Source organism: Staurois parvus, unplaced genomic scaffold (assembly GCF_062004578.1).
Source record: "Staurois parvus isolate SC_StPar_1 unplaced genomic scaffold, SC_StPar_1.0 ptg000133l, whole genome shotgun sequence".
Taxonomy (NCBI): Eukaryota; Metazoa; Chordata; class Amphibia; order Anura; family Ranidae; genus Staurois; species Staurois parvus.
Genome location: NW_028317929.1, coordinates 5876844 through 5900577, shown reverse-complemented (window position 1 = coordinate 5900577; position 23734 = coordinate 5876844). Strand labels below are relative to the sequence as shown.

General features: G+C 44.7%; 1 protein-coding gene across 2 annotated transcripts in view; it reads left to right on the top strand.

Moving 5' to 3' along the window:
• Positions 1–23734, top strand: part of STK32A (serine/threonine kinase 32A) — a 261142-nt gene that overhangs the window by 194537 nt on the left and 42871 nt on the right. For both annotated transcript variants that reach the window (XM_089673006.1, XM_089673005.1), the window contains exons 7-9: positions 9013–9102; positions 18266–18363; positions 19367–19483. In XM_089673006.1, coding sequence (XP_089529132.1) covers positions 9013–9102; positions 18266–18363; positions 19367–19483 — 305 coding nt within the window. The remainder of the gene's footprint in view (positions 1–9012; positions 9103–18265; positions 18364–19366; positions 19484–23734) is intronic.

Here is a 23734-nt window from a genome sequence, read left to right as displayed (position 1 = left end):
TTGTCAAGCGGTTCCTAAAATCCACCATCCCACTGCAAGACATCCTTAAAATGTCACGTAAACTGTGCATGCATTTCAGCCATTCCTACACCGCAAAGAACACCCTCATTGAGCTGCAGCGGCAGAACGGAATTCCACAGCATCGCCTGATCTGCGACGTTGCAACAAGGTGGAATTCAACCCTACACATGTTAGACCGCCTTTACGAGCAGCGAAAGGCCATCACCGATTTCCTGATGTTACAAGCGGATAAAGGTACTCCCCTGTGTAACTTAGATGTCAGCCATTGGCAGCTCATGCGTGACACCTGCCGCTTGCTCAGGCCCTTTGAGGAGGCCACGCTATTCGTGAGTCGGCAGGACTATGGGATGAACGACGTCATTCCTCTGTTGCACGTCCTGGAACAAATGCTGTTAACAATGGCTGGTCAGGGTGCGGTAGACGTGGCGCACAGATGTCAACGCCACATGACCCCTGTGGGGGCAGGACAGGAAGAAGAGGAGGAGGTAGAGGAGGACATTTGTGCTCAGGAATTATTGAGTGAAATGGGTGGTTTTTCCACTCAGCGGACAGGAGTGGAGGAGCAGGAGCATCTGGTAGAGGAGGAGGAGGAGGAGACAGAGGACCCAGACGCACCGTGGCAGTATGCTGTGGAGATGGAGGCAGGGAGTCCCTCGCATTCCTTGGCACAAATGGCCCATAGCATGCTCGGTTGCTTGCGTAGCGACAGCCGAATAATAACCATCAGACAGAGGGATGACTTTTGGCTGTCCACCTTGTTGGACCCTCGCTACCGGTCCAAAATGGTGGCCTTTTTCACACCTGCTGAGAGGGAGGCCAAAATTACGTACTATAAAAACCACCTATGTAGTCAGTTGGTCTCTGCCTTTGTGCGCCAACGTCCATCCTCAGACACTGTGGGCCCTGTGCGCTCGCGTTCCGCTGGCATGGCAGCAGGGGAGGGGTGGGGTGGTAGGAGCAGTGGCAGCTCCACCAGCAGTGGCTGCCTCAGTCTGCAGTCGATGATGAGTAGCTTTCTTCACCAGCGCAGTGAGGAAACTACTAACCAGCCGCAGCAGCAGCAGCAGCATCAGGTGGACCTGGAGCAGGAGCTCAAACAACAGGCTTGGGCCTACTTGGACAGCACCCTGCCAACCGAGGTAGACAATCCCCTTGACTACTGGGCAACGAAACTTGACCTTTGGCCCCAACTAGCTGAATTTGCCCTTGAAAGGCTGTCATGCCCGGCCAGTAGCGTGGCATCGGAGCGCGTGTTTAGTGCGGCAGGAGGTATTGTAACTCCGCGGAGGACACGACTGTCCACCCAAAGTGTGGAGAGACTCACGTTTGTGAAAATGAATCAGGCGTGGATTAGTCTGGATTTCAAACCACCAGTTCCTGACACAACTGACTAAATCCGCCATGAATCATGCCTCAAACATGTGCCACTTTGAGGTCTCCTCACACACTGCTGGTGTGTTGAATTTTTTGACATAGGGTGCTGGCAGATTATGGGCCTCCTATAGCTGCTGCCAGGCCCCTAATCTGCCATAGGCCCCTATATACCGCTTCCTCATGCTGCTGCCAGGTCCAGAGTCTCTCATGGGTCCCTGTACGGCCTCCCATTGCTGCTGTCTCCATCGCCACACTCTGCTGCCATGTGCCACTTTCAGGTCTCTTCACACTGCTGGTGTGTTAAATTTTTTGACATAGGGTGCAGGCAGATTACGGGCCTCACATAGCTGCTGCCAGGCCCCTAATCTGCCATGGGCCCCTATATACCGCCTCCTCATGCTGCTGCCAAGTCTAGAGTCTCTCATGGGTCCCTGTACGGCCTCCCATTGCTGCTGTCTCCATCGCCACACTCTGCTGCCATGTGCCACTTTCAGGTCTCTTCACACTGCTGGTGTGTTTAATTTTTTGACATAGGGTGCAGGCAGATTACGGGCCTCACATAGCTGCTGCCAGGCCCCTAATCTGCCATGGGCCCCTATATACCGCCTCCTCATGCTGCTGCCAAGTCTAGAGTCTGTCATGGGTCCCTGTACGGCCTCCCATTGCTGCTGTCTCCATCGCCACACTCTGCCATGTGCCACTTTCAGGTCTCTTCACACTGCTGGTGTGTTTAATTTTTTGACATAGGGTGCAGGCAGATTACGGGCCTCACATAGCTGCTGCCAGGCCCCTAATCTGCCATGGGCCCCTATATACCGCCTCCTCATGCTGCTGCCAAGTCTAGAGTCTGTCATGGGTCCCTGTACGGCCTCCCATTGCTGCTGTCTCCATCGCCACACTCTGCTGCCATGTGCCACTTTCAGGTCTCTTCACACTGCTGGTGTGTTTAATTTTTTGACATAGGGTGCAGGCAGATTACGGGCCTCACATAGCTGCTGCCAGGCCCCTAATCTGCCATGGGCCCCTATATACCGCCTCCTCATGCTGCTGCCAAGTCCAGAGTCTCTCATGGGTCCCTGTACGGCCTCCCATTGCTGCTGTCTCCATCGCCACACTCTGCTGCCATGTGCCACTTTCAGGTCTCTTCACACTGCTGGTGTGTTAAATTTTTTGACATAGGGTGCAGGCAGATTACGGGCCTCACATAGCTGCTGCCAGGCCCCTAATCTGCCATGGGCCCCTATATACCGCCTCCTCATGCTGCTGCCAAGTCTAGAGTCTGTCATGGGTCCCTGTACGGCCTCCCATTGCTGCTGTCTCCATCGCCACACTCTGCCATGTGCCACTTTCAGGTCTCTTCACACTGCTGGTGTGTTAAATTTTTTGACATAGGGTGCAGGCAGATTACGGGCCTCACATAGCTGCTGCCAGGCCCCTAATCTGCCATGGGCCCCTATATACCGCCTCCTCATGCTGCTGCCAAGTCTAGAGTCTGTCATGGGTCCCTGTACGGCCTCCCATTGCTGCTGTCTCCATCGCCACACTCTGCTGCCATGTGCCACTTTCAGGTCTCTTCACACTGCTGGTGTGTTAAATTTTTTGACATAGGGTGCAGGCAGATTACGGGCCTCACATAGCTGCTGCCAGGCCCCTAATCTGCCATGGGCCCCTATATACCGCCTCCTCATGCTGCTGCCAAGTCCAGAGTCTCTCATGGGTCCCTGTACGGCCTCCCATTGCTGCTGTCTCCATCGCCACACTCTGCTGCCATGTGCCACTTTCAGGTCTCTTCACACTGCTGGTGTGTTAAATTTTTTGACATAGGGTGCAGGCAGATTACGGGCCTCACATAGCTGCTGCCAGGCCCCTAATCTGCCATGGGCCCCTATATACCGCCTCCTCATGCTGCTGCCAAGTCTAGAGTCTGTCATGGGTCCCTGTACGGCCTCCCATTGCTGCTGTCTCCATCGCCACACTCTGCCATGTGCCACTTTCAGGTCTCTTCACACTGCTGGTGTGTTAAATTTTTTGACATAGGGTGCAGGCAGATTACGGGCCTCACATAGCTGCTGCCAGGCCCCTAATCTGCCATGGGCCCCTATATACCGCCTCCTCATGCTGCTGCCAAGTCTAGAGTCTGTCATGGGTCCCTGTACGGCCTCCCATTGCTGCTGTCTCCATCGCCACACTCTGCTGCCATGTGCCACTTTCAGGTCTCTTCACACTGCTGGTGTGTTAAATTTTTTGACATAGGGTGCAGGCAGATTACGGGCCTCACATAGCTGCTGCCAGGCCCCTAATCTGCCATGGGCCCCTATATACCGCCTCCTCATGCTGCTGCCAAGTCCAGAGTCTCTCATGGGTCCCTGTACGGCCTCCCATTGCTGCTGTCTCCATCGCCACACTCTGCTGCCATGTGCCACTTTCAGGTCTCTTCACACTGCTGGTGTGTTAAATTTTTTGACATAGGGTGCAGGCAGATTACGGGCCTCACATAGCTGCTGCCAGGCCCCTAATCTGCCATGGGCCCCTATATACCGCCTCCTCATGCTGCTGCCAAGTCTAGAGTCTGTCATGGGTCCCTGTACGGCCTCCCATTGCTGCTGTCTCCATCGCCACACTCTGCCATGTGCCACTTTCAGGTCTCTTCACACTGCTGGTGTGTTAAATTTTTTGACATAGGGTGCAGGCAGATTACGGGCCTCACATAGCTGCTGCCAGGCCCCTAATCTGCCATGGGCCCCTATATACCGCCTCCTCATGCTGCTGCCAAGTCTAGAGTCTGTCATGGGTCCCTGTACGGCCTCCCATTGCTGCTGTCTCCATCGCCACACTCTGCCATGTGCCACTTTCAGGTCTCTTCACACTGCTGGTGTGTTAAATTTTTTGACATAGGGTGCAGGCAGATTACGGGCCTCACATAGCTGCTGCCAGGCCCCTAATCTGCCATGGGCCCCTATATACCGCCTCCTCATGCTGCTGCCAAGTCTAGAGTCTGTCATGGGTCCCTGTACGGCCTCCCATTGCTGCTGTCTCCATCGCCACACTCTGCTGCCATGTGCCACTTTCAGGTCTCTTCACACTGCTGGTGTGTTAAATTTTTTGACATAGGGTGCAGGCAGATTACGGGCCTCACATAGCTGCTGCCAGGCCCCTAATCTGCCATGGGCCCCTATATACCGCCTCCTCATGCTGCTGCCAAGTCCAGAGTCTCTCATGGGTCCCTGTACGGCCTCCCATTGCTGCTGTCTCCATCGCCACACTCTGCTGCCATGTGCCACTTTCAGGTCTCTTCACACTGCTGGTGTGTTTAATTTTTTGACATAGGGTGCAGGCAGATTACGGGCCTCACATAGCTGCTGCCAGGCCCCTAATCTGCCATGGGCCCCTATATACCGCCTCCTCATGCTGCTGCCAAGTCTAGAGTCTCTCATGGGTCCCTGTACGGCCTCCCATTGCTGCTGTCTCCATCGCCACACTCTGCTGCCATGTGCCACTTTCAGGTCTCTTCACACTGCTGGTGTGTTAAATTTTTTGACATAGGGTGCAGGCAGATTACGGGCCTCACATAGCTGCTGCCAGGCCCCTAATCTGCCATGGGCCCCTATATACCGCCTCCTCATGCTGCTGCCAAGTCTAGAGTCTCTCATGGGTCCCTGTACGGCCTCCCATTGCTGCTGTCTCCATCGCCACACTCTGCTGCCATGTGCCACTTTCAGGTCTCTTCACACTGCTGGTGTGTTTAATTTTTTGACATAGGGTGCAGGCAGATTACGGGCCTCACATAGCTGCTGCCAGGCCCCTAATCTGCCATGGGCCCCTATATACCGCCTCCTCATGCTGCTGCCAAGTCCAGAGTCTCTCATGGGTCCCTGTACGGCCTCCCATTGCTGCTGTCTCCATCGCCACACTCTGCTGCCATGTGCCACTTTCAGGTCTCTTCACACTGCTGGTGTGTTAAATTTTTTGACATAGGGTGCAGGCAGATTACGGGCCTCACATAGCTGCTGCCAGGCCCCTAATCTGCCATGGGCCCCTATATACCGCCTCCTCATGCTGCTGCCAAGTCTAGAGTCTGTCATGGGTCCCTGTACGGCCTCCCATTGCTGCTGTCTCCATCGCCACACTCTGCCATGTGCCACTTTCAGGTCTCTTCACACTGCTGGTGTGTTAAATTTTTTGACATAGGGTGCAGGCAGATTACGGGCCTCACATAGCTGCTGCCAGGCCCCTAATCTGCCATGGGCCCCTATATACCGCCTCCTCATGCTGCTGCCAAGTCTAGAGTCTCTCATGGGTCCCTGTACGGCCTCCCATTGCTGCTGTCTCCATCGCCACACTCTGCTGCCATGTGCCACTTTCAGGTCTCTTCACACTGCTGGTGTGTTTAATTTTTTGACATAGGGTGCAGGCAGATTACGGGCCTCACATAGCTGCTGCCAGGCCCCTAATCTGCCATGGGCCCCTATATACCGCCTCCTCATGCTGCTGCCAAGTCTAGAGTCTGTCATGGGTCCCTGTACGGCCTCCCATTGCTGCTGTCTCCATCGCCACACTCTGCTGCCATGTGCCACTTTCAGGTCTCTTCACACTGCTGGTGTGTTAAATTTTTTGACATAGGGTGCAGGCAGATTACGGGCCTCACATAGCTGCTGCCAGGCCCCTAATCTGCCATGGGCCCCTATATACCGCCTCCTCATGCTGCTGCCAAGTCTAGAGTCTCTCATGGGTCCCTGTACGGCCTCCCATTGCTGCTGTCTCCATCGCCACACTCTGCTGCCATGTGCCACTTTCAGGTCTCTTCACACTGCTGGTGTGTTTAATTTTTTGACATAGGGTGCAGGCAGATTACGGGCCTCACATAGCTGCTGCCAGGCCCCTAATCTGCCATGGGCCCCTATATACCGCCTCCTCATGCTGCTGCCAAGTCTAGAGTCTGTCATGGGTCCCTGTACGGCCTCCCATTGCTGCTGTCTCCATCGCCACACTCTGCCATGTGCCACTTTCAGGTCTCTTCACACTGCTGGTGTGTTTAATTTTTTGACATAGGGTGCAGGCAGATTACGGGCCTCACATAGCTGCTGCCAGGCCCCTAATCTGCCATGGGCCCCTATATACCGCCTCCTCATGCTGCTGCCAAGTCTAGAGTCTCTCATGGGTCCCTGTACGGCCTCCCATTGCTGCTGTCTCCATCGCCACACTCTGCTGCCATGTGCCACTTTCAGGTCTCTTCACACTGCTGGTGTGTTTAATTTTTTGACATAGGGTGCAGGCAGATTACGGGCCTCACATAGCTGCTGCCAGGCCCCTAATCTGCCATGGGCCCCTATATACCGCCTCCTCATGCTGCTGCCAAGTCCAGAGTCTCTCATGGGTCCCTGTACGGCCTCCCATTGCTGCTGTCTCCATCGCCACACTCTGCTGCCATGTGCCACTTTCAGGTCTCTTCACACTGCTGGTGTGTTAAATTTTTTGACATAGGGTGCAGGCAGATTACGGGCCTCACATAGCTGCTGCCAGGCCCCTAATCTGCCATGGGCCCCTATATACCGCCTCCTCATGCTGCTGCCAAGTCCAGAGTCTCTCATGGGTCCCTGTACGGCCTCCCATTGCTGCTGTCTCCATCGCCACACTCTGCTGCCATGTGCCACTTTCAGGTCTCTTCACACTGCTGGTGTGTTAAATTTTTTGACATAGGGTGCTGGCAGATTACGGGCCTCCCATTGCTGCTGCCAGACATGTAATCTGCCATGGGCCCCCGTACCGACTCCTCATGCTGTGACGTTGCAACAAGGTGTAATTCAACCCTACATATGTTAGACCGCCTTTACGAACAGCTAAAGGCCATCACAGATTTCCTGATGTTAAAAGCGGATAAAGGTACTCCCTGTGTAACTTAGATGTCAGCCATTGTCAGCTCATGTGTGACACCTGCGCTTGCTCAGGCCCTTTGAGGAGGCCACGCTATTCGTGAGTCGGCAGGACTATGGGATGAATGAGGTCAAATCGGCCATGGGCCCCCGTACCGCCTGTTCACGCTGATGCTGGTCCCACAGTGTGACCTGGGTCCCTGTACGGCCTCCCATTGCTTCCACTCTGCCATGTGCCACTTTGAAATCTCCTCACACTCCTGCGGTTGTCCATTTTGTCATAGGTTGCTGGCAGATTACAGGCCTTCCATAGGTGCCACCAAGCCCCATATCGGCCATGGGCCCCCGTACCGCCTGGTCACGCTGCTGCTGGGCCCACAGTGTGACCTGGGTCCCTGTACCGCCTCCCATTGCTCCCACTCTGCCATGTGCCACTTTCAGGTCTCCTCACGCTCCTGCTGGTTTCCATTTTGTCATAGGTTGCTGTATGGCCTCCCATTGCTGCTGCCTCCACCGCCACACTGTGGCTCCAAACACTGGTTTTGGCCCCGTGACTGGCCAAAGGAGTGAAGTGTGCAGTGATTCTAAGATCGACGGCACTCATCTGCATGTCATACTGACAGACAGTATTATTTCTCTTCCCCAGCAGACTCCAAGGGCATTTAAATTAAAGGTACAGTGTTCTGCACTAATATTAAGTCTCTCTGAAGCCTAGAAACACCCTTTTTTAAGTTAAATTCACAGCGAATTTATTCGACTCGAATCGAATATTGTCCACGAATTCGCCGAATCAGTCGAATCGAATTTTTCATTTCTTCGCTCATCTCTACATTCTATACATGAAGGTAAAAATCCTTCTGTGTGCAGTAGTGCCCCCAGCCCCCCTAATACTTACCTAAGCCCCACCATAATTCAGTGATGTGCACAAGAGCTGGGGACTCTCCCTCGTCATTGGCTGAGACAGCAGCGGGAGCCATTGGCTCCCGCTGCTGTCAATCACAGCCAGTGAGCCAATGAGGAGAGAGAGGGGGGTGAGGCTGAGCCGCAGCTCTGTGTGTTAATGGACACACAGAGAAACGGCTCAAGAGCAAGACAGCTTGGGTGCCCTCATAGCAAACTGCTTGCTCTAGGTGTACTCGGCAGGAGGGAGGGGCCAGGAGTGTCAGTGGGGGACCAAAGAAGGGGAGGATCGGGGCTGCTCTGTGCAAAACCACTGCACAGAGCAGGTAAGTATGACATGTCTGTTATTTTTTTTTAAATTGCCTTTAATATCCCTTTGAAGTATAACAAAAGGCAAAACTTTTTGAAAGTTTTGGATAGAGTGGAGAGGGAGTAGAACGTTTGTTAGTTTTTATTGCTGTCTGTTCCTGGGAGATTCACCTTCTCTATTTGTCCTGTTTACCATTATCCTTGAAAGTTTAAGTAAAAGAAAAGCCCACATTTTGGGATGTCCCCAGAAAAGTAATAGAAGGAAAATCTTCCAAAGGTGGACATTAGGTCTGGTGACCTGGAGGTCCCTAAGGAATTCCCCTAATTTGCAGGGATTTCCTCTCACTTCCTGGTTGACTATGGGAAGTGAAGGAAAATCTCTGCAATTGGATACAGATGGCAAAAATCTAACGGGTTATAATCCTCCCTTACTCTATCCAAACTGAAAAAAAAAGTTTTGCCTATAGTCCTACTTTAAATTACCTTTCCATGTCCTGCTTATTTGTATGCATGATTTAAATGTCATTTTTTTGTGTAGGGCATGTACATATCACAGACTTCAATATCGCTACTCTGGTCAACCAAGGTACCAAGATCACAACAGTTGCTGGGACAAAGCCTTATATGGGTAAGTGTTCTCCATATTTTGTTTTTGAAATATTATAACTCATTTTAACTAGTTCTAAAATAAAATTGTTCTTATAAGGGTGTATATCTGTATCAGAGTCATTATTGATACTGAAAGCCATTTCATTATACAGCTATTCCCAGAATGCTATTAAGTTGCTCTAGTACTTTCACTTATGGCAACATCTTTAGTGCAGAGCCAAAACCGCATGACAAATCACCTGAACAGAAGCCAGTACTGTGCCTTCAAAGATTTGTGTGGTGCCTGTGCTTGGCAAGATCTGATAGAATAAGGCTGATGTCTGCAAATGTGCTGTGCCATGAACAATATAGATAATATACTAATGCTTGACTGCGCAAAGAAGCCATTTGTGAGACAAAGGGAAATGATATCATTTACTAGAAGATTACATTAACAATATTTTAGAAAGAATAAGGGAGCAATATTTACAGCATTACATACAGCAGTTAATTTAGTTACTGGGAAAGTTTTGATTGCTACAGATGATCATCACATGACCTATAGACAACAGAAGTGTGAGCCCCCTGCTAACTGAACAGCAACTTATATGCCCTTCAGCCAGTGGTGCATATAGATTTTGTGCTGCCCTAGGCAATACAAAAATCATCCACCTCAACCTTTCCCGCGGAGAGAGCCAGACACTGACCAACACGCCCCCCCACAGTGGAGAGCGTATAACACCGACCAACAACCCCCCAAAGGAGGGAGCCTGACACTGACCAACACGCCCCCCCCCACTGTGGAGAGCATATAACACAAATCAACAACCCCCCCAAAGGAGAAAGCCTGACACTGACCAACTTCCCCCCACCATGGAGAGAGCATAACACCAACCAGCAACCCACCCCCCAAAGGAGAGAGCCTGACAATGACCAACACGCCCCCCCCACTGTGGAGAGCATATAACACCGACCAACAACCCCCCAAAGGAGAGAGCCTGACACTGACTAACGCGCCCCCCCCCACTGTGGAGAGCATATAACACTGAATAACAACCCCCCAAATGAGAGAGCCTGACACTTACCAACATCCTCCCCCACGGAAAGAGCCTGACACCAACCAACACCACCTTCCCCCCGGCCAAAAAGAGCCTTCCACCACCACCGCCTCCCCCATACACCTGCTGCCACCCCCTCCCATCCCTGCAAGAGAGAGAAAGAAACTCACAGACACTCACCTTCACAGCTCTGGTCATCCCTGAGACCTAGATTCAGGCTCTGCATACACTATCAAGCAGCCCGCAGGCTCTTATGGATCCTACATGGTCCCCATGCAGCGTGTGTTCCTTCTTCTGCGGGACAGCGCTGCCCCCCTAAAAAATGCCGTCTTAGGCAAATGCCTTGTTTGCCTTGTGGTAAATACGCCCCTGCCTTCAACGGGGCCACTGTTAGAAATCCTACCTGACAGCCACCCCCTTCCCGAAAAAAGCAAAACGATATTTTTGCTAAAAATACACTAAACTTATTATTAGCACACACAAACACAACATAACTTGCACAAGTCCTGCTAAATCTAAAAGATAAAGCTGTATTGAGTAAATAAATAAAGCTCCGTGTGTGAATGAGGTATTGAGGCTGTGTGCAGGCAACCTATGTTACTCCATGAGGATGCAGCAGCTGTAAAACACAGCCACAGGTCTTAATTTGACAGACATGTAGTTGTATGGCCACACACTATGCATTCGGGGCCACCAAACCACAACTGCATACCTGTCATAATTAGGAGCTCGGACTGCGTTCGTGTAGCCACTGTATTCCCATTGAACAACAGGCGGTTCCAGCCCCACAAATAAACCACTCATTCATACTGTATGGGCCAGAGAACCCCTGTAAATGAGCCCTTGGGGCCAGTTCACACCACAAAAACACACTCTGGATGCATTCCAGATACATTTTTGCTTACAGGTCACACCACACTCCTTTGCAGTGCAGTTTTGATGAAGTTTGCTATGTTCCAGTATAGTTCTGTGCAGAAAGTGCAGCATGTTCTACTTTTTTTTCTGCACCTTGAACTGACTGCACTGGTGTGAACTAGGGACATTGGAATATATGGATAAAACTGTGCATTCATTTTTGATGCACAAAAAAAGCACACTGGACTGCATCTAATGTGAACTTGCTCTTAATTACATGTTTATTGTTTTTTACATTTTTTTTTACGTTCAATATGTTTTATTAAATTTTAGAAAAAGTAGTACAGAGGGTAAAAAATATCATCACATAAATCCAATTATGATAGCCCGATACAGAGGGCAAATGTGAAGAGACATCAATAGCGAAGGCTACGTTGCACTTAAGCACTTTCCTCTTGGCAGCAGCGTTTTGGCAGAAAAAAAGTCTGACGCTTGTTAAAATGTCTAAAGCTTTTACAAGCTTTTAGGCATGTTTTCAGCCTTCAAGAGTTTTGAGGCTAAGTAATTTCATTGGCTATAATAATAATAATAATTTATTCTGCCTGTTAAAATGAATAAACCCTCAAGTGCTAAATGTACCTAGCGTAGGGTTGCTACCACATGCCTTTAAAACCGAACACATATTAATTACACAGGTTCTGAGGCTAATTTAATGCAAATAAGGCACTGGGGGGGGTTTTAATTACCACCTTAATCAGCCACAGAACCTGTGTAGTTAATATGTGTTCAGTTTTAAATGGATGAGGTAGAAACCCTAGCCTATCATTTAGGCATGTTTAGCAGCATCAAGAGTTTTTTCTGCCAAAACTCTGCTGCTCCTGGAGGCTAACATGCAGGGGAGCTTAGTGGCAGGAAAAAAAAAACTCATGACACCCCTAGAAGCAGCTGCAAAAATGTCCAGTGTGCATGAGGTCTTATGCAGGCCATACATGGGTCGAATTCCAAAGTAATTTTCTTTAGAAAAATCAGAAATTTAGTGCATTTTGTAATTTGATGGTGCCACCATTGATTTCAAAATTTGACCAACCAAGCCTTCAATTTCACATGTTGCTACAGACAAGAATTTTCATGGCCAAGAATGTTTTTTTCTTTCCAGGTCAGAGCTCATGCTTGGTTTTTTTTTTCAATTATATTTCTCGCACGATTCTCCCATAATTGATTAGAAATTTGTTCTTTTTTCAAAAAATTTCCAACATGCCCTATCACTCAAATTCAATGGTCGCACGAAAATTGGTTGTTTCTGTGGCCCGCAAATGGTGCAAAATTCAAACGAAAATTCTTAGAAAAGATTTTCGATATTCTTTCAGAATTCGACCCATGTATGGCTGACTTTAGTGTGACTCAAAAACTCGAGTGCAGAATCAGATAAATCATCAGTAGAGTTCCCAAGTGATATGAAAAATTGTCACATGGTGAAACACTCCAGTATGTAATAAAACAAAACTATCAGTTTCAGGGCTGGCCTAATATGTTAACTCTTTGTGTAGTTAAAATTAATCAGTCATTAGCTAACTCATTAAGAGAAAGTGGTTGAGGCCCCAATGAAAAATAACACCTGCCAGCTTATTGTGTCTGTTCAGAGCTCCAGTGGCAAGATTTTTCTTGCAGTAAATTGCTTCTCTACAAAGTGAAATTGAGGTGTCATTTCCTCACAGCTAGACTTCTAAATTATACTCCCCAGTTACATTTATTCTCTATAATATGACTATTCCTCCCGAAGGTGCATGACACCTTCATGTGGGTTTGTAATAGCCACACATGTGTAGGAGTTTGAAATGCATGTAAAACCATAGATAGAAGCAAAGCAGCATCTAATCCTGCTTGCCCGCAACCACAAGATGCCATTGTCAGTTAGTGACACTCTTTAACGTTAGAGAATTTTCTGTAATGCAAACAACAAGTAAACCCACATTTTTTTCAAATGTTCGCAATTGCAAAGTGTACAGGTCCATTTGTTTTTTGTTTTTTTAATTGTTGTGTACGGTTGTTAGCATCAGTGAGCGAGGAACTCCTTGCTATTTCCTGCAATCAGAGTGGAGTATAGATTAATTTTATCACTGCTAAATCTTCTTATTTTAATAACTATATAAATAAAATAGTTTATGTACCTTGACTTGCTATACTTTTGTACGATTTCAATAAACTCAACCACTAAAAAAAATAAAAAATAGAATAGTTACAAATTATAAATAATTATATAAAATCTAATGACACATATATATGTAATCACAGCGACTATTACCATTAGAAGAAGCAGTTATCTTCCACATTATTCAATATTTGGTTGCTAATAGCAAGCACCATTAAACTGACAAGAAACCAGGCAAGAGGCCATTAGTGCTTAGTGTGACGGGCACGGCGTCAGACCCCAGACTTTCTCACCAAACTGGTGACCGAAGGATTAGCCAATCTAAAACCGCGATGTCACGTGCATAACAATGCCACACCCAGCTGCACCCTGCACACCGATTTTCCAGCTAATCGGACCACAAATCGACGTACCGGCAGCCTGAATGCGATTGTTACTGGGTCGGGTTAATTACGCAATTAACCCTTCACACTGCCTTCACCTTTTTTTTGTACAGAGAAAGAGGAAACTCAGCAATACACTAGGATGATTGGTTATTCACCTGTATACCACTATCTCTACAAACCGGTTATACAGAGGGTTAAACACTCATAGTAGCGCTCTTCAGCGGCAGGGATTCGTAAGTCACATTAAAGAACTACAGAAACAGTTCAACACTTTCAGAAAGTAAGATTTATTACTAAAAGGTCAAAAGGGTGCAGTAGAAATATTTACAGAAAATAGATGTAACCAATATATATATATATATATATATACAGAGCATAGCAGCACAGCAAACAGATAACAGAAAAGAGTTTAAAGGGTTAAAGTACTTGCCAGTCAGCCTTGGTTTTAAGCAGCTTCAAGTTTAATGAGCTTAAAAGGGATTTCCAAACATTTTTTTTTTCAGAACAGCATAGTTAGAGGTGCCTGGAATTTTTAGGTAATCAGAGTACAAGATGGTCAAAAGAATTGCATGCAGATGACCTTAAGGGTGTAGAGGCTATGATATCTGCCATAAGCAGGAACAGATCTCACTGCCAGCAACAGAAAGATAGTCTCCCTCTAAAGGTGACTGGTGGCATTGCAGTCTTTTGGTTATATCTTTAGTTTCAGTGTGTGTGCTGTGTGTTGCTGAGTGTCCAGCTTGGGGGAGCTTTGGGTTCCGGCTGCACTCATCCGGTTACATGGTCCACCGTGTCAGCCAGTGGCTGTTGCAGGGGGGAGGAGAGAGTAATATGCACATCTTTCTTATACAGGACAGCTAACATAAGTGATAGGGGGAGAGAGGGAGCATTTTTAAGACTAGTTCGGTTTAGCCTGAAATTCTACTATAAGGCTTGGAACTTATACAACCTCTTTATAACCTCATATAAGCAATCTTTATACAACCTGTTTATACAACCTCATATAAGCAGTCTTTCTTAGATATAAGATTCAATCTAAGGTCTAAAGCTGGCCACATTCTGATTGAAATTGGGCCAGTTCAGCAGGGACTGGCAACATTTTGATCAATGTGTTGCTGTTCCCAGTCAACAGAAGTTGATCATTTGATCGTCTTCTGTGAAAGCAACATGTTGGAAAAATTTCCTTGATTAGAGGCAGCAGCCAATTAGCTGCAGCTACTGACTACTGTATTTTGACAGCAGTGGGTGCCGCCATCAGAATACAATGTCCTGACCAGGATATTTGCTCCATCCACCTTATTTCTGTGGACAAAGAAATCTGCCAACAGGCTGAATGAAAAATGACCAGCTTAAGGATGTCCTATGCTACAGAAGGTGATTTTTTTTTTTTAGTAAAAAAAAATTAATTTTTTTTGCTGGATGCCAAAGCAACTCAGCGTTCCATTGGTAGTGCTTCAGTGAAAGATAGAAAAATAAAAGTAAAATATTGTCAAGTACTCTCATTAAGAATTTGCATAGCAAAACTGATCTCATGGATTAAAAGAGAAGAAAATAGAAGTATAGCCAAAACTTTTTTGGCTGTACTTCTCATATGGATCACAGGAGAGCAGTTAGTTCACAACACAGAGCCAGTCCAGGCTCTGAAAAGATCCAGGGCCACTGTTGGCTTCATTCAAAGCAATGATGTTTGCCCAGCTTCACTCCAGAACTCTGCAGCTCTATGTGCTGACTGTGTGGGACAATCTCCCTCAATCTATGAGAATGCCTATGTCAAAGGGCCAGGATATCTCTGACCTTGTGGCTTACCAGCCCTGCACTGGAATCAGGGAAGTCTTTTCTCCCTTTAACCTAGATGTTTTTAATGACCGATGCCAGCCTGTCAGACTGAGGAGGTCTCCTAAGGACAGCAACAATCCAAGGCACATGGTTGTCAAGGAAGTCGACTTCCTATCAAAAATCTCGAACTAAAGTGCGATTCTTCTATTTCCACTGTGTTGGACCAGGCAGCTACAGGAGCAGCCAGAAAGGGTCTCCACTGTGTTGGACCAAGCAGCTACAGGGGCAGCCAGCAAGGGCACCAGAAGCTGCAGTGCTTGTCAAGAAGCAGACCTAATTCTGGCTTGGTCCAAAAGGCATTTTCCAGCAATGTCTGCATCCCATATTCCTGGAGTAGATAGTTGGCAGACAGACCTTCTCGGTTGTCAATGTGTGGATCCTGGAGGAATGGTCTCTTCACCCCAAAGTGTTCTGGGGCATCTGATGTACACCTTCCTTCCACTATGGATTCTTCCTCAATTGCTTTGCAGGATCGAGATGGAGGGCATTTCGGTGATCTTAGTGGCATTGAAACAGCCCAGAAGAATTTGGTACTCGATACACTCTGAGCACTTGCAGACCAACTATGCCTTCTGTCTCAAAGATTGGTCTACCATGTTGCTTTGTGGTTGCTGACTTTGACAGTTTGGCTGTTGAAACCAAAGTCCTGAGAGAGCAGGATTTCTTTGACTCTGTTATTCCTACACTACTTAAAGCAAGAAAATCAACATCTTGCAAGATATATCACCACTCTTGGAAGGGTCACTTCACATTGGGAGAGGCATGGAAATTTTACCCTAAATGGTACTCTATGTGACGTAACCTGTCCTTCCTCTAATCTGTGGTGGAGCCACATTGGACTTTGAGCACCCTGAAAGGTATAGTGTCTGATTTGGCCATTTTCTTCAGACACTCATTACCTGGTAAAAGCCTTTGTCCAGGGTTTCGCTATAAATTTTCCTCCTGTACTCCCACTTGTCTCACCTTTGGATCATAATTTGGTCCAGTCAGTGTTACAGAAGCCTCCCTATGAGCCTATTCAGGGTATTCCCTTGGCTATTCCTTACTCATATGGTAGTTTTTCATGTCTGTGAGTTAGATCTGGTGGTCTTATCCTGTAAAGAACCCTTTTTTGTTCTTCATAACGTTGGTAAAGTTTTCAAACCTCATTTCTCCCTAAGGTGGTTTCCTTTTTCCACCCATATCAAGACATCATCTTGCCTTGTCTTTGTGCTGATTCTAAACACCTCGAAGAGAGCTCTCTACGTTGTTTAGATGTAGTGCGTGCAGATTATTTTTCTCAGATTTAACAGCTCCCATCTTCTACTTTGTAAAGCTTTACCAGGTGTATGTATAGACCTCTACTGATACCAGCTTCATCTGTAAGGTGCTTTAAGCCGCTCTTTTACTTGGAAACTTGGTTCTCTCATTTGGTCCTGTTCGTTTTGCTTGCTGTTTTGCACGCCCCTCAGTTGTGTTGCTTTTGGACATCCTATGGTCAGGATTTAAAGAAGCTTGTTTCCTCTATTGTATGATTAGGAAATAGGATTTTTGACTTACATGTGAAACCCTTTTCTTGGAGTACAGTACAGGAAACTAGCCACTGTCTCCTCTGTCCTGGCATTTTCCTTTGATTGCATGCTAAAAAATTGAGGAAGGGATTATATGGGCCGCCCAAACAACTTTGTTTGCCTCATCTTTTTTTGTGTCCTCACCTGAAGATAGCAGCATATAAACGATGGTCGAGATTAAAAGGAGCCTGTTCACTGTACTGAGAGGATATTGTCAGATGGACTAGGAGATTTAAATTGACTTGATCACCAAATTAAAACCAAACACCAGCTAACACTTTTTAAGCAGTTATTGAACCTAGTTTTTTTTCATTTTGGGATAAAGCTTTACATAAATGGTTACAAGCTGACCATTGTTAGCACCCCTGTCAGTGATAAATGGTTTGTTTCATCACTCTAACTGTCTGTTAAAGGAAGTTGAAAATAACAGCCTTAGTGGCAGGATCACCAGGTGAAAAGAAAACAAAAAAGCCCAAAGAAAGAAAGCAAATGTAGCCACCAAGTCTAAGAATATATAAGCTGCAGTATATTACATTTTTCCTTTTGTGTGTGTTACTATTTTAATTGCTTATCCTTTGCAAATTAAAGTAGATTTCCATGTTTATTGTAACTTTACATAGTTTGTTTGGACTAAACTGGCCCAAACAAACTATACTCATTAAAAAACTATGGTGTGATGTATTGGTAGTAGCATTAGCTATATACAGTAAGTGGTTCTAAGTTCCGGAAGTGGTATGGACAATTTCTGTTCTGCTGCTGAATATTAAGAGAGTCAGTCTTAATGCTTCTCTACCATTCAGTAGAAGCCTTGCATTTTTAGCTGTGAATACAAGGCTTCCACTAACTGGTCAAGGTAAAGATCAGGACATCATCCAATCAGTGGAAACCTTGTATTCATTGATAAACTTACAAGGTTTCTCCTGAAAGGCAGAGTAGCACTCTCTTTATATCTTTCAGCAGACAGGAAGTTATCTGAACTGCAGCCATAACACAACACTGCTTGCTGTATGTACGTATTGCTATTACAGTCCATTATAGTGCATTACAGCACATCCAGCATCCACATTGTTCTGTAACAGAAATACAGTTTGGCACAAACTATTTAAAGTGACATTAAGTATGGAATTCTACTTTACCAACAAGTGTTGACCAAGGCAGGCACATTTAAAAATGTAACTTTAAGCCCAACACTGATACAATGGTTGCAATGCATAAAAAGGTACAGCTTGATTTTACCTAACATTTGTTTGAAACATATTCATACATTTCAAGAAAATTTACTCTCCTTACTTACAATATATGTTTGCATAATGTCAAATATAGTCTTCTGTACGTATTTTATTTATTGCTACTTGTGTTCTTTGCACAGCTCCAGAAATGTTCTACCCAAGAGAACAAATTTGTTATAATTTTGCTGTTGATTGGTGGTCTTTAGGAGTTACTGCATATGAGCTTCTAAGAGGCAGGGTGAGTTCATAAGACTTTAGTCTGATTTGTTGTAATGCTATAATAAGCGTGACTATTTACTCAGTGTAACATCATCTTTTATATTTTACCAAACAATTGGGTATTATATTGTGTTTTTGTGCGTTAAAATTCAAAAAAGTGTAAAAAAAATTTGTGTGTGAAAATAACATAAAAAACACCCACCAATTTATTCGCTAGGGCCTCTGCTTTAAAAAATATATATACTGTTTGGGGTTTCTAAGTATTTTTCTAGCAAAAAATATTGATTTTTACATATAAACAACAAATATCAGAAAAGACTTGGTCTTAAAGTGGTTACAGTATTATTAGTAGTTTATTTTGGTAGCCACTTAGTTCTGGTTTCAAGATTGCTTGAAATTATTACAATTATCTAACTATACAAAGGCATATCTGAAAGTCTAGAATAAAATGGCCATTGGTTGATTCATCATTTTCTCAATAAGCACATTCATTGTTTATTACATGCTGGCTGGGGATCCCTTTACTGCCCCAGAATACAGTGTTGTCCTATTTGTGTGTTATCAGTCGAAATCAAATAAAATTATGAAAGTTTTAGGAGCTTCCATCATCAACTTTCCAGTAGATCCCCACTTCTGAACCTGACAGTTGGCCAGGAGTGAAGCAGCAATTTGCTGCCCTTGCACAAACAGTCAAACCAGTGCCTCTGCCTGAACACACAACCTCCCCCTGGCCACAGTTAATAAGAAGATAATGGAAGCTCATAAAAAAGTAAGCATTTGTATAGCTCCTGACATTCTTATGGCTAGTTTCAATTTAATTAGATTTAAATTAATCAAATCTCTAAACAACTCATATAGCATTGTAACAGACATTTTCTTCTATGTGCCCAGAACAAAACCCATCCCTACTTTCACTAAATGCCCAGAAGTATGGTCAATCCAAGCCAAATACAGCAATTTATGTCCTTCCTTCTGTTCTTTGTGAAATAAAAAAATTATTTTTTGTAATCACTGTTTTCCAGAGACCTTTTCACATACATTCGAGCAGTGCAGCGACAGACATTGTCCACGTGTTTCATACAGCAACTGTTACCTATCCACCTGCCTGGTCTAAGGAAATGGTTTCAATACTCCACAAGGTAAGATGGAACTACAATGTATCATTTCAAGGGATGGTGGAAAGTACATTTGCTTTGTCTTCTTTTTTGGTGGAGGACCACCAGAGAACTTCTCAAGAGGAAATTTGAGGATGTTTTCTGAAACAAGACCCAGGGTTGACCAAAAAGGTTACCTTGCTTATATCCTTTTCTGGAGAATCCCCATCATGTTTCCTAAAACATCTTCCTCTGCATTGCCACAAAACCCTCTTGGCATTCTACCATGCCCCAGTTTGTACAGAATGTGTAACTGTCTCCAACTACCTTCTACTAAGTGGCCATCATTGTCAACAGCAAACACAATGGATGCAATGGATGATGGCACCCAATCATAGTACACTTTTCCAATGGTCACTAGAACTCTACCTCTTGCCTCAAAATGTAAGGATATTTAGCCACCATCTTTAATAGCATTTGCATAAACGCATTATGCATTTAAACAGATCTTGTTTTATGACTTGCTCCAGTGTTTTTATTATATTTTTATTGGGTCTTTTGTGCTTCTGTTTAATCATATTTACAATAAGGCAGTGGTTAAACAATCAATGTTATACAAATAAAAGGGACAGAATTGGAATCTACCTTTATAGACAGAGTTTTTAAATCAAAAAAGTTATTTCATTGTCATATTTTTCCCCCAAGAAAACAGTGCAAATATATTTATTATTTTTACTGGTTATTTTTCTTGGAATGATTAGAAGATCTAATGTTGTTGCATGCGTTTACCATCTGTCATCACTGCAACAGTCATGCTGACCGCGCAATGTTAAGTTTACTGCAAATTTTAGTTAATATTTCTAGCACCTTATTTCCTCAGTTATTTTCTTAGTGGCTTTATAGTGGCTTTTCCCCAGCTGTGTAATTCACATAATCACAAAACAGATTATTTAGGACAATTACCTGGGGAGTCTGGAACATTTCCTTGTCCCTACTGTCTTTTTCTGTATCCGTCACATCAAAGGCTGAGAATTTATGCGTTTATGTTCTACAAATACTGTTGTTCTAAAAAAGACAAGAATAACTCTAAAAAAAAGCACTGCAGGAAAACAGAAGTTTTAAATAGAGCAGATTATTCATTTTCATTTTTTAATTAAATGTACTTTGTAGTAAAAGAGCTCTTGACAAATATGAAAATGTTTAAGTGTATATTTTAATACTGGAATAATTCCTTATATAAAACTCCTATCATACTATCCACACTAGCTGAAATTAAATTGCCAGACTGGCTACCAGTGACCATGCATTGGCTGTTTAAATAGTATTGGAATTAAAGAGCATGGGTGACTGGAGTTAGGCAGAGCAGAACATTTTGCTGAATGTTTATGCTGCTATAGTTCAGACGTCTCTCAGGAGGCAAAAGTTAATGCTCCTGAAAAAAATATCAGAAAACGATACTCAGTTTGATGGATAAAGTAGCCATTTTATTGATATGACCCGATAATGTCTACAGAAAAAAAAAACTTTACTGGTTGGCCGTGGCTACTTATGAAAAGTGCTATTCCTTCTGTTCCTTACTCCTTTCTTGTCATTCAGTTTTTTTTAGTTTCACTCCTTTCCCTTTTTTTTTCGTTCCTTCCCTTTCTCTTCTACTGTCATGGATCGTTCTTGAAATGTGATCTGATCACCTATAGCATATTAATAATTAAAGAAAGACTTATTTAAAGAAAACTTGCACTAAATGAAGGCTGATGGCTGCCCTTGCCAACCTCCTTCACAAAAAAGGTAGCTGCCTTGCTGTAACACTAATCTAATGGCATCAGTACCATGAGTCACCTACCAGGGAAGGCAGTGCAAGTCCAATCTTCTGCATATGTCTCCAAGGCCAAAATCTTAGAAGGTATTGAAGACCATTGGATCAAGAGGAGGCCAGCAAGTGTAGCATCCATACCTTTCTTAACACAGTTTCTTTTATCAAACCACACAAACAACATTTTTATATTGCTGTATTTTTATTCAATAAATGGTTAATGTACATGAACTCATGTATACTGATATCCTTAAAAGAAGCTAATTGGACTTAGATATTTTAACCAATATAATTAAGGATGTGGGATCAAGGGCTATTTTATCTCTTGATGCAGCTAAGGCTTTTAATAGCCTTGAATGGAGCTACCTCTGGCAGGTTCTGGCGGCTTTTCAGTTTGGCCCTAATTTGTTAATTGGGTGAGGCTGCTTTATAGGACATCTAGGGTGAGAATGAGAATAAATGATTGTTCTGAGATGTTTACATCGGCTCAGGGGATGAGGCAGGTGGGCCCTTTGTCACTCCTGCTCTTTGCTCTTGCAATAGAACCACTGGCCATTGTTGTCAGATCTTCATCTGATGTTCAAGGTTTTGTGAGAATCTGGAGAGAAAAAAAAAGCACTGTTTGCAGACAATGTTTTGCTATTTTTAGGAGATACACAGTCCTCTCTGACTGCAGTGATGGATATAATTATGAATTTTGGGCGATTTTCTGGTCTGGCGATAAACTGGGATAAATCTGTGCTGTTGCCAGTCGATCCCCTTGAGGGTTTACTGCTCTCTGGGGCCTCTCAAGTAGAGGTAGCTAATACAATAAAATACTTGGGGATATATATAAGCAAAGAGCCCAGGCATTATATTGCCAATAACATAGCCTCCCTAATGTTAGATAGCTAACTTTAAGCGTAAAAGTAGGATTTGCCATCATTTCCCCTTGGCAGTGGCTGGGCGATGCAATTTAATTAAGATGATCTTGATGCAGCAACTGTTTTATGCATTGCATAATTCGCCAGTTTTGGATACCTAAACAGTGATTCCAAAAAATAGGTACCATTTTTAGAGAACGAATATGGAAAAGGGGACAGGTTAGAATAAGTTTGGGTATATTGCAACTATCAAAAGATAAAGGGGGTCTAGCGCTGTCTTATCCCTGCAGCTACATTGCTCAGCATAAATGAGTACACCCCTTTTGAAAAGTAAGATTTTAATCAATATCTCAATGAACATAGTTACACATAGTTACATAGTTAGTCTGGCTGAAAAAAGACAAAAGTCCATCCAGTTTAACCATAGAGAAAAAAAAAAAAAGTTATAATCCTATACCCACAGTTGATCCAGAGGAAGGCAAAAAACCCCAGCAAAGCACGATCCAATTTGCTCCTGCTGGGAAAAAAATTCCTTCCTGATCCCCCGAAAGGCAATCGGTTATTCCCTGGATCAACTTTACCTATAAATGTTAGTATCCAGTTATATTCTGTGTTTCTAAGAAACAATCCAGGCCTTTTTTTGAAGCAATCCACTGAGCTGGCCAGAACCAACTCTTGAGGGAGTCTATTTCACATTTTCACAGCTCTCACTGTGAAGAAACCTTTCCGTGTTTGGAGATTAAATTTCTTTCCTCCAGACGTAAAGAGTGCCCCCTTGTCCTCTGTGATGACCTCAGGGTGATTAGCTCTACACCGAGTTCACTATATGAACCACTGATGTATTTATACATGTTGATCATATCCCCCTTTAATCTCCTCTTCTCAAGAGAGAATAAATTCAGTTCCTCTAATCTTTCCTCATAGCTGATCTCCTCCATGCCTCATATCAGTTCAGTTGCCCTTTTCTGTACTTTCTCAAGTTCCCCAATGTTCTTTTTGTGAATTGGTGCCCAAAACTGAACTGCATATTTCAAATGAGGTCTTACTAATGATTTGTACAGAGGTAATATGATATCTCTCTCTGGAGTCTATACCTCTTTTAATACAAGAGAGGATTTTGCTCGCTTTAGAAACCAGAACTCCCAGATGCTTTTCCACCATTGATTCCCCCAGTTGTACCCCCCCCTAATATGTATGATGCATGCATATTCTTAGCCCCCAAGTGCATAACCTTACATTTAGCAACACTAAACCTCATTTGCCACATAGTTGCCCAATTAAACAGTGCATTGAGGTTGGCTTAAAAGTTGAAGACATCCTGTAAGGACGTTATTCCACTGCACAGCTTGCTGTCCTCTGCAAACACTGAAATGGGATTTTTAATCTCAGACCCTATATCGTTTATAAATATATTAAAAAGTAAGGGTCCCAACTCTGAACTCTGGGGTACACCACTGATGACCCCAGACCATTCATAGTATGAATCATTAACCACTACTCTTTGAATACGATCTTTTAGCCAGTTATATATCCATTTACATACAGATTTTTTCAAGCCCGTAGACTTTAACTTACACATTAGCTGTGTGTGGGGAACTGTGTCAAACGCTTTTGACAAAAATA